This window comes from Corylus avellana, chromosome 2 (genome assembly GCF_965113065.1).
Source record: "Corylus avellana chromosome 2, dhCorAvel1.hap1.2, whole genome shotgun sequence".
NCBI classification, from domain to species: domain Eukaryota; kingdom Viridiplantae; phylum Streptophyta; class Magnoliopsida; order Fagales; family Betulaceae; genus Corylus; species Corylus avellana.
The window spans coordinates 12303599-12315864 of NC_142491.1; the positions used below are offsets into that span (position 1 = coordinate 12303599).

A 12266-nucleotide genomic window follows, 5' to 3' on the forward strand; every position below is an offset into this window, starting at 1 on the left:
CGTTTAATTTTTAAAAAATTCATTTAAAAAATAGTACTTGTTTGGTAAAAAAAATGGAAAGCGTTTTTAAGAGGTCCAAAAAACTTAAAAATTGTCAAAACACACTTTTAACGAAAGCTTAAAAATGAAGTTTTTCCAGAAAAGCAATTTTTTGCTTAAAAGCTTTATTTATGAAATACAATCTCAAACATGCTCTAAGGTTGTGTTTGGTAGCCCTTCTTTTTTCTTTTTTTTTTCTTTTTTTTTTTTTCACTTTCTCTAAAGAAATTCAAAGGTCATTGATGTTGAGTATAATGTGAGCCTAAAAAATGATAGAATTTCACATTGGAAAAATATAGGAAGTATGAGACTGTGTGAGTGGTTAATATAGCATTGTTGGGTCTAAGCTCATAAACTTGAGCTTTTGGGTGGCCAAATTTAATTTTTTTTTAAAAATTCTGTTTGAAAAAAAAAATCGATTTTTTTTTAAATAAAAAATTAGCAATTGTGTTTTTTTTTTTTCTAATTTATAAAGATATTTTTATCTAATTGTAAAATTTGTATGATTATTACTATCTTTTACTAGCCTGGTGAGATACTGATATTTTTTTTAGTAATTTGAGAGATATTGTCTTCGTTGAAAATTTAAAAAGACATCGTCAATTAAACAATAATTTGAGAAATATAAGAATTTTTTTTCCCTAATTTTTATTATTAGTCAAACAAAACAAAAATAATAAAAAGTTTTTGGGAACGAAGTACTCACAGCAAAATTATAGCCTACGCCACATTCAATAAAACCGAAGCACTCACAGCATCTACTTTTAAAAAGCATCAACCCCACTAAAAAAGCATAACCCTTTGATACGACAGCACACCCTTTGTTTTTCGTTTTTGTTTTATTGTCTAAAAGAATAATTGTCAAAGGCGAAAGAGGAAAAAGAGGCAGAAAGGATGAGGAAAAACATTACATTAGGCGAAGAGGACGAGGGGAGGAGGAACAAAGCAAACTAGCAAAGCCTATCTCTCCACTCCCAAAAAAGCCACACAAGGCAGGCACTTTGAAAACTTATAGGACGTAGGGGTGGGCAAATTAACCGTTACCGTTTAACCGGCCGTCTACCGGCTTCGACCGAACCGATATAAACCGTAGCCGATATGCCGATATCCTTATCGGTTAAAAAAAGTATACCGGAATTCGGTCCGGTCCGGTCCGGTCCGGTTAAGCGGTTCTTATCGGTTAACCGGTTAACCGATAAGAAACCGGATTTTTTTTTTTTTTTTTTTTTTAAATGGTGTTGCCCATGACTTATTTTCCTTTTGCTAAGTGACTTTAATTAGTTAATACTTTGTTTATTATTCATTAATGAATTTTATTTTAATTTGGGTTTGGGTAGGTTTGATGTTTTTTTTTTAAGTTATGGCATTTGATGAGATTTCTTTGTCTTTGGTAAAAACATTTTTCATTAACTAGTTTTGCTAGTCTAATTAGCATTCATTGTGTTAATTAGTCCATTTGCTTTGGAAAAATGTATTTTATAATAAAAAAAATAAATAAAAAAAAAAAAAAAAAAAGGTTGAAGTGGATCAATATAAAAAAGCTTCAATTTTTAGCCCAAAAAACAAATATTTGGGTCCCAACAAAAAGTATTTGGTCCCTAAAATAACTCATTTTTAATAAATTATTTTAGCCAAACAAAAAGTATTTGGGCTCTCAAAAGTCAAAAAATCTCATTTTTGGTTTTTGGCCTAACAAAATAAATCAATATAAAGCTATCGGTTAAATCGGTTAACCGGTTTAACCGGACCGTTTAACCGTGTACCGTTTTAACCGAAATTATCGGTTAAAATTCTTATTGGTTCGGTATCGGTTAATAAACTGTTTAACCGAAAATTATCGGTTAATAACCGATAAGGTCCTTAACCGGACCGTTTTGACCGATACCCAGGCCTAATAGGACGTCAATGGCCCAAAAAAAGTCTCCACACTATTCATCTCAAATTCAATTTCTACTCATTTTATTTTTTATATCACATCAATTATTTAAATAAAAAATTATTACAAAATATTACTCTTTTACATTTTCATACCAAAATATTCTTACTTATTTATTTTTTCCTTACATCAATCAAATCTTATTACAGTTTTAAGTTATTAAACAGAAATTGCCCAATGCCAAACAGCCCCTTAAAGATGAGGTCGGTTCAAAAAATTTCGTAGCTTCGTTTGTCATATGCAAGTATGCAACGGATTCAATTAATAAAAAACCAAACGAATCCAAAGCCACAATTAATGGCCCCTAAAAACCGATGTTGAAGCCAAGATTTTGTAAAAGAGAAATACTTGTTTTTTTGCATTCATATGTCACATACGTCTTCACTAAATTGATATACTCTATTTATTATTTAAGTTCTTTTTTTCTTTGCAATTAACGGTGGATGATGCATATCAACTGGCCAAAATGAGCTATGAGGTAGTTGTTTTGGCAAATTTTCCTCTCTTTCCTTTATTTTATCCTTATTTTAACTTTTCTGAAGAAAAAAAATCAAGATATTTTCAAAATTTTTTTTTATAAAAAAATGAAATTTTATTTCACATACTAATCACTCCTTATTACCAAAAAAAAAAAAAAAAAAAAAACCTCACAACATGCCCGTGAGAAAAGTGTTTGAGGGCATGTTTGAAAATACGTTTAATACTTAGAAAGTTTAAGAAAAAAGTATTTATTTGGTAAAAAAATGAAAGCTATTTTAAGGGTTTAAAAAGTTTAAGAGTCTGTTTGAAATTGCGTTTGAAAAATAAAGCTTTTAAGTCAAAAAGAGCTTTTGGAAAAAAATTTCATTTTTGGGCTTTTGCCAAAAGTGTTTTTGGTCATTATTAGGCTTTTTGAACTTTTAAAAGCACTTTTAATTCTTTTTTAATTCTTTTTACCAAACGAATATATATATATATATATATAAACAAATTTTTTAAGTGTTAAAAATACTTTCAAACTTTTTAAACTCAATCTCAAATAGACTCTAAAAATAATTCAAACGTACTTTTAACAAAAACTTAATTTTTTAAACACAACCTCAAGAAATAAATTAAAAATAAATAAATAAATAAGTGCACGCCTAAATGTTTACACGTACACCACTGGACCCCCAAGAAAAACACTCTAGCCCTTGATATGACAACACTCTGACTTTGACTACATCACTCGGCTGCTACGGGCCCTACTCCTTACCGTGCATGCTAGCTGTCTACAATGAACCTCTTAACTAGAAACAGCCATTGAGTACTTTAAAGTTTAAACACACAGTGGGGTTGAAGTTTGGCCGGAGTGGCTGTATCATAGTTGATTGATACGAGATAAAAAATGCAAGAATGTTTTGTATAAAAAAAGTGAAAAAAAATTTGTTTTGTAATGATTTTTTTATTTGAATAGTAATAAAAAATAATTAACGTGATGTAAAAAGTAAGAATATTGAGATTGATTTTGAGAATATATATATTTTTTTTAATTTATGGGTACGGTCTGGCCAGCCCTTTGCCAAACACAGTCACAAGAAACTGGGCATTTTCTACTCGTCTTCTTCCGACGAAGATCGATGTCGCATAGTTGAGTCATGAGTGGAGATATTCCAAAAGAGTAATCTTATGTATGTTCTTCTCACAGTCTCTCACAATACTGAAGATAAGCTCAATTAGGCCAATTATGCCATTAGTTTTGGAGATTCAAGCTTCGTATAAACAAATTATAGACAATTACATTGCAGTATAAAAGTTGCACTTACTTCCCATGTCTTTAGTGATCAAATTTCAGTCAAAGGCTCAGTGCAAGTGAGCCATTATATAAATCTAATTACATGGACGTTGGTACCATTGCAGATGGGAAATATTTGCATTATAGTACATTCTTGTGACAGACCTTTATTTGTTGTACTAATATAGATTTGCCAGCATTATTTGAGGATGAGGAAAATAATGACCCAAAAGTATTCTTGTGGTAATTAATCAAGGGCATGGCTACCAATTTAGAGGTTACCCTTAAACAAACCCCTAAAGTTGCATCAGCATCTTAATAAAAATATGGGAAAACTTCACTAAGGGCCCCTGAACTTCCGGCCGATTTTACAGACCCCCCCTGAACTTCAAAAACTCTCATTTTGGACCCTTAAACTTCCATTTTCTCTCAAATAAGGCCCTTTCGTCTACCTGAAGCGTTAAAACCAAACGGAATCGACTCCACGTGACTTTCACGTGATTTTTTTGCCTCAGCTTACCCCTTTTGCCCTCACACGCAGTCAACGAAAAAAGACAATCACTCACCCTCACACTCACTCACCCTCAGTCACAAAGTAACCAACATATAAGGCCTAAACACTACCGAAGCTGTCGAGGAAACCACCGAAAAGGAGAGAGCTGGAAGACCCACCGCCCAAGTTGTGCAAGAAACCACCGAGAACGAGAGAGATCGAAGACCCTCTACCCAAGCTGTGCAATAAACCACCGAGAACGAGAAAGGTCGAAGACCCACTACCGAAGCCGTGCAAGAAACCACCGAGAACGAGGAGCACGAAGACCCACTACCCAAGCTGTAGAAAAAAATCACTGGGGTGAAATATGGAGCACTCCGAGGGTGAGGTATGCGATTCAGGATCGAGCTATCCAATTTGCAAATGTGGGAGCAAAACAGTTATCAAAACTGCATCAACAAGCAAAAATTATGGCAAAAGGTTTTATGCTTGTGTTAATTATTTGGTAAGATGTGTTTTAGAATTTTTTTTTTCACATGAATTGAAGCTCATTCCCGTAATGCCCAAATTCTGTATTAATTGGGTAAACCCTAATATTTGTGACCATTGTTTTTGTGACCCTAATTTACGTGATTATGCAGAATGAACAAAACCGTGGTTGCAATTATTTTAAATGGGTTGAACCTGAAATTTGTGTGTGTGGTGATCGAGTGATGTCGATGTTGATGGAGTGGCAGAATGAGTTGAAGTCCGAAAGGGCAATGGAAATCTTCAAATGCAAGCTTGAGCTTGCTGAATACAAGTCCAAAATTGAAGTTGATGCTGCAAATTTTGAAGTTAAACTTCAAAGGGTTGAGACTGAGTATCGTTGGATGCAGCTGAAGTTTCGAGTTGCACTTGCATCTTTTTGGTGTCTTGTTGCTGTACTGATGTGTTTCCGTTTTTCTAATGGACTTGCAACAAGGCTGATGTTAAGCAGCTAAGATAGACATTTTGTTTTGTTTATTTCTATAAGACTTGTATGAACTGACGATTTTGGTAATGTATTCGCTGGTATTAGTTAGGTTGTAATATTTGCTATGGTTTGTATGATTTTTGTTGGCACGACTGAGTCTAGTCATGCAGTGGATGGATTTTGTTGGCAAATTTCGTAGTGATTGTATTGAAATTGGTGGATTTTGTTGGCACAATTGACTCTAGTGAAGAAATGGATTTGTCCTCTTAATTCATGGTATTGACCCCAATTGATGTTATTGCTTGCTGTTGTGTTACCTTAATATCAAACAAATAAAACATTGGCTCAATATTTTCATCCACATGTTGTCAAGCACTACCAAATTTACACCAAAATTTACACGTATCCTTAAAACCAAATTTACACCAAAATCAATTCAAGCAGTACATATATTTAATCAGAACTACTTAAAGACTACTCCTTATTTACTTCTAATCCAAAATTTGGTCCAAATGTCGTAATACCCATACATTGCATCAAAATTAACCTACAATTCATGTCAATGCAATCACTAGCAATCAAACACCAAAATTTGGTCCAAATGTGTTGAACATATACATGGCCATCACAATTAACTTACAATTCACATCAATGCAAGCACTTCAACATTTACACCTAAATTTACACCAAATGTATTCAAAACATAAATGGCCAATCAAAATTACCTTACAATTCATGTCAATTCAAGCACTACAAATCAAACACCAAAATTTGGTCCAAATGTGTTGAACACATACATGGCCATCACAATTAACTTACAATTCACATCAATGCAAGCACTTCAACATTTACACCTAAATTTACACCAAATGTATTCAAAACATAAATGGCCAATCAAAATTACCTTACAATTCATATCAATTCAAGCACTACAAATCAAACACCAAAATTTGGTCCAAATGTGTTGAACACATACATGGCCATCACAATTAACTTACAATTCACATCAATGCAAGCACTTCAACATTTACACCTAAATTTACACCAAATGTATTCAAAACATAAATGGCCAATCAAAATTACCTTATAATTCATATCAATTCAAGCATTACAAAATTTACACCTAAAGTTACACATACATGTACCTAAACACAACACCAAGCTTCAGCTTGCATAAACTGTATTCAAAAAATACATGGCCATCAACCCTAAATACATTACAATGTTTAGAAAATACCCCAACACACAACAAGTAGTTACCAATAAAACAGTTGAAACTGAGACAAACAATTTCAGCAAACGATTTTGGTAATGTGATTGTTACTGCATCTTCTGCTTTCCTTTATCCTTCACTGTTTTGGTGGACTTATCTTTCCCCCTATCCATTCTTCTAACATGTTCCTGAAATCCTGGTGGATGGTCAAGAGCTGTCCCTTTTGCCTTTTGTATGTCAAAATCAGGTGGGGCAGTACGAAATGTAATACCACCTGCTTTAGGAGGCCCCCAAGCGCATACTGGTCCACCACCTGGAATTGGGGGTGGCCCAGTAGGGTTACCAGTCAAGTCAACTACAATCTTTTGCTTTGTAGGTTCTCTTCCACTACTAACAAGTTCCCTCAATCTGCCACCTGTCCTTGTCCTTGTGGCCAACCCTAGTGTTCTTTTTTTCCTATTCCCAAATATAGTAGATGCCTGCAATTAATCACATAGAATCAGGCATCTAATTTTTGTTTAAGGGTTTAATTTATATAAACAATATGAAGAATTACTCACACTCGGTTTGTATGCATAAGGTGTTGCTTTTCTGACTGGCTGGGTGGCAGAAGGTGCAGCTCTTACATGCTGGCTGACAGAAGTTGCTACTCCCACAGGCTCTGACTGTTGCTGTAATGCAATCTCTTCACATGGCCTAAATTCCGGCTGTGAGACATGCAGTGGTGCATTCGGTGAGGCTGGCCTAAATGCAGGCAGTGCTGTAGGCTGGGATGCAGTATATGAGACATGAAGTGATGAGGCTGGTATGAATGAAGGCTGGGATGCAGTATATTCAACATGAAGTGATGAGGCTGGTCTGAATGAAGGCTGTAATGCAGTATATGAGACATGAAGTGATGAGGCTGGTCTGAATGAAGGCTGGGATTCATGATGTGTAGGTGTTTGACTTTCAGATTGTGATCTCCCTGCCCTGCCTGAACTTGATGGTGTGTTCACTTTCCTCTTTTTCCTGCCAGTAGATGAAGTGGCAGTTGAAGATCCATCCAACTACAAACACAAACAATCAACAAACAAAATACACAAATCAATTTAGTAAATTAAACATTATGCAGTAAACACTAAAAATTAAATATTCTCAATGAATAAACCATTACCATGTCCAAGTTCCAATCAGTTGATGCATTATCTCTATAGTACTCTCTGACACGTGACCTTCGTTCCTCTTGTCTTTGCCTGGCTACACATGACCTCTTGTTGTGACCAAGCTTCATGCAATACCCACATTGATTCTTGTGGCCCCCCCTCCTAATTGAATAAGCATTTCTTGGTTCATCCACACCCCTTTGTCTAATTTTTTTAGGTCTGCCAGGAGCTGCCCTCATCTTCGGTGGCTCAATTTTTGGTTGGTTGCTTATTGGCCACTGATCTTCACTTGGCACAGGGAAGACAGTGTAGTCATATGACTTGTAGTACTTCTCCTTGCCATAGTAATCACTCAAATATTCAGCTGGGTCTCCACCTTGGTGTAAAATGGCAGAAATGCCATGAGAACATGGGATACCAGTTACATCCAATTTCCTACATCCACAGGTTCTACCATCCACATGTACAACAAATTTCTTCCCCATGCACTCAACTTCAAACATACCCTCACCGGCGTATGTACACCAACAATTAGAAGCTCCATCCTCTTCTTTTTCTAACTTCTTCATAATCTTTGGCCCTAAGGCCTCCTCCATTGAACTGATTAATTCTTTCTTCCTCACATACCTTCTCATCAACTTACATCTAATACCTTCCAACATACTCAGGATTGTCTGGTCACGGTATTTTTTAATCCATGAATTGAAGCTCTCACAAGTGTTGTTGTGTAAGAGGCCAGACTTACAAGTTGTATTGAACCATCCCCTACACCAAGTGTTGGGGTCAATCTTCTCCAGGTATGCATGTGCATCCTTACTCATCTTCTTTATTTCATCCATTACTCTGTAGAATTCTTGCTTTGTGTAAGATGTCGCAGCTTGCCAAAGAAGATCCTTCAGTAGCACACCCCTATGACCTGAGTTCCTGAAATTTGCGTACAAGTGTCTAACACATGTACGATGCTCGGACTGCGGACATACTTGTTCTAGGCTTGGAACGAGGCCCTGCACAATAGTTGAAAACATAATTAGTTGCATTACACTAAACATTTAAATTATATGAATAATTGAAATAACTATTATTTTACCTTCTGTCGATCCGACATAAAAGTCCATCCATGTCGAGTATGGCCAAGATCTGTAACAAGCGCCTCTAGAAACCATGTCCAGCTGTCTTTTGTCTCAGCCTCTACAACAGCAATTGCGATAGGGTACATGTTGTTGTTGGCATCCCTACCCACAGCAGCCATCATCTGCCCCTTATACGTACCCTTTAAAAAACATGCATCAAGACCTACTATAGGCCTACACCCTTCCACAAAACCATTCTTCATGGCTGCCAATGAAAAATACAGCCTTTGAAATCTGCATGGCACCTGAGGCATTGGTCTTTCAACCATCAATATCAAACAACTGCCCACATTAGTGCTCCTAACCATGGAGCAATAATCCCACAACCGATAATATTGCTCATCCAGTTTACCAAAAATAATTTCCCTTGCTCTTTTCCTTGCCCTATACAAAGAACTGACATGCACATCCACATTCCATTTTGCTTTCACCTTTTTCTGCAAAACATCTATGGGCATGTTTGGCTGTTCCCTAAAAGAGTCCATGCACCACTCAGCAATCCAAGTTGAAGTTAGCATATGATTTTGGTACTTCCTAGTGCAAGTGTGTTTGGGCCTTATGGACACTAAAAGGAATGTCGTCTCATTCTTCAACTGCCTCCCATACACCCTATAGCTGCACCTTGGATCTTTGCAGACAATCACAATCCTCTTCAATTCATTTCTCTTGAATTTCAAATCCTTCCCCCTACTAATATTGTATTGTTTCACGGCTTTCCTAAATTCCACTGCACTATGAAATGTATTCCCTACAACTAATGTCGGATTATGCATATCACTATAATCAAAAGGGATTCTTTTGGTTACATCCTTACGGGATAAGTGCACTACTCTTTCATCACCACTACCATGTGGTGATTCTAGCTTATCACTATCACACATGTCTCCACTACTATCACTCCCTTCTCTCTCTTCCCCACCCTTACCAACATCACCCTCCCCAGCATTTCCCTCCACAGCATCACCCTCCCCAGAAACATCATCAACACCCCCTTCCACATCATCCTCCTCAACAACCTCTTCAGCATGTCCAACCCCCTCAGGAATGGCCTCAGTACGATGAGTGGTATCCTCATCGGAATCAAGACAATCTGTATCATCACTAAGAACTGAATCCCAGAATGCATCCTTCCTAAACACAAATTCCCTCTCACACTCTGAATCTTCTTCTTCATCTACATCAACTACATCATCTGCTACACCATAAGTTACTATATACAATACTACAAGAGAATGATCTATATGTTTTGCCACCATTTCAGTTACATTGTAATCAGATGACAAAAGTCTTAGCCCTTGGTCTAATGGCAAACCTGGTACACTGTAATAAACAAGGTCCCCAGACCTATACCCACATGTCCTACATATGTCTTCTATATCAGAAAATTTCAATTTGTTCCCATCATACGGCTCTGAGTAATTAGTAACATTGCCCCCTACATAATTAATCCTATATTGCCTGTTAAAACAACCCCCATGATGGACTTCAAACATCATACAATGAGTACCCATGATGTAACCTGCCACATTCATTACATTCAAAAGTTTAATATAATACCATACACAATCCCTAACCCTAACAATATTATCCATGTTACCCACTGTGCTCAAAGCAGCCACCAAACAGACACATGACATTGATTAAAAAAAATCCCTAAACACAACTTTAAACAAGCCACTAAAGTTTAAGTACTATTAACTTTCATCAATCATTATAACAAAGCAACCCACTTTCAACAATTTCAGCAAATTAAAAAAACAACAACAATCACAACTGCTGGCCAATAACAGGACCCAATGAAAGAATACATTTAATCTTATTTTAAATAAAAACCATACACAACTCTTTACAAAATTTGCCCCTAACCCTAACAATATTATCCATGTTACCCCTGTGCTCAAAGTAGCCACCAAACAGACACATGACATTGATTAAAAAAAATCCCTAAACACAACTTTAAACAAGCCACTAAAGTTTAAGTACTATTAACTTTCATCAATCATTATAACAAAGCAACCCACTTTCAACAATTTCAGCAAATTAAAAAAACAACAACAATCACAACTGCTGGCCAATAACAGGACCCAATGAAAGAATACATTTAATCTTATTTTAAATAAAAACCATACACAACTCTTTACAAAATTTGCCCCTAACCCTAACAATATTATCCATGTTACCCCTGTGCTCAATGCAGCCACCAAACAGACACATGACATTGATTAAAAAAAATTCCTAAACACAACTTTAAACAAGCCACTAAAGTTTAAGTACTATTAACTTTCATCAATCATTATAACAAAGCAACCCACTTTCAACAATTTCAGCAAATTAAAAAAACAACAACAATCACAACTGCTGGCCAATAACAGGACCCAATGAAAGAATACATTTAATCTTATTTTAAATAAAAACCATACACAACTCTTTACAAAATTTGCCCCTAACCCTAACAATATTATCCATGTTACCCCTGTGCTCAAAGCAGCCACCAAACAGACACATGACATTGATTAAAAAAAATCTCTAAACACAACTTTAAACAAGCCACTAAAGTTTAAGTACTATTAACTTTCATCAATCATTATAACAAAGCAACCCACTTTCAACAATTTCAGCAAATTAAAAAAACAACAACAATCACAACTGCTGGCCAATAACAGGACCCAATGAAAGAATACATTTAATCTTATTTTAAATAAAAACCATACACAACTCTTTACAAAATTTGCCCCTAACCCTAACAATATTATCCATGTTACCCCTGTGCTCAATGCAGCCACCAAACAGACACATGCCATTGATTAAAAAAAATCCCTAAACACAACTTTAAATACGCTACTAAAGTTTAAGTACTATTAACTTTCATCAATCATTATAACAAAGCAACCCACTTTCAACAATTTCAGCAAATTAAAAAAACAACAACAATCACAACTGCTGGCCAATAACAGGACCCAATGAAAGAATACATTTAATCTTATTTTAAATAAAAACCATACACAACTCTTTACAAAATTTGCCCCTAACCCTAACAATATTATCCATGTTACCCCTGTGCTCAATGCAGCCACCAAACAGACACATGACATTGATTAAAAAAAATCCCTAAACACAACTTTAAACAAGCCACTAAAGTTTAAGTACTATTAACTTTCATCAATCATTATAACAAAGCAACCCACTTTCAACAATTTCAGCAAATTAAAAGAACAACAACAATCACAACTGCTGGCCAATAACAGGACCCAATGAAAGAATACATTTAATCTTATTTTAAATAAAAACCATACACAACTCTTTACAAAATTTGCCCCTAACCCTAACAATATTATCCATGTTACCCCTGTGCTCAAAGCAGCCACCAAACAGACACATGACATTGATTAAAAAAAATCTCTAAACACAACTTTAAACAAGCCACTAAAGTTTAAGTACTATTAACTTTCATCAATCATTATAACAAAGCAACCCACTTTCAACAATTTCAGCAAATTAAAAAAACAACAACAATCACAACTGCTGGCCAATAACAGGACCCAATGAAAGAATACATTTAATCTTATTTTAAATAAAAACCATACACAACTCTTTACAAAATT

The 12266-nt window shown here is 35.4% G+C and overlaps 1 protein-coding gene across 1 annotated transcript; it reads right to left on the reverse strand.

Moving 5' to 3' along the window:
* Positions 1-6496: 6496 nt before the first annotated feature.
* On the reverse strand, positions 6497-8933 carry LOC148587338 (uncharacterized). Its single transcript, XM_088512554.1, has 4 exons — positions 8622-8933; positions 7546-8538; positions 6950-7438; positions 6497-6868 (listed from the first exon to the last, which is right to left on the reverse strand). Exons 1-4 carry the CDS (start codon positions 8931-8933, stop codon positions 6497-6499), a joined length of 2166 nt encoding a protein of 721 aa, XP_088368680.1.
* Between the last annotated feature and the right edge of the window lie 3333 nt (positions 8934-12266).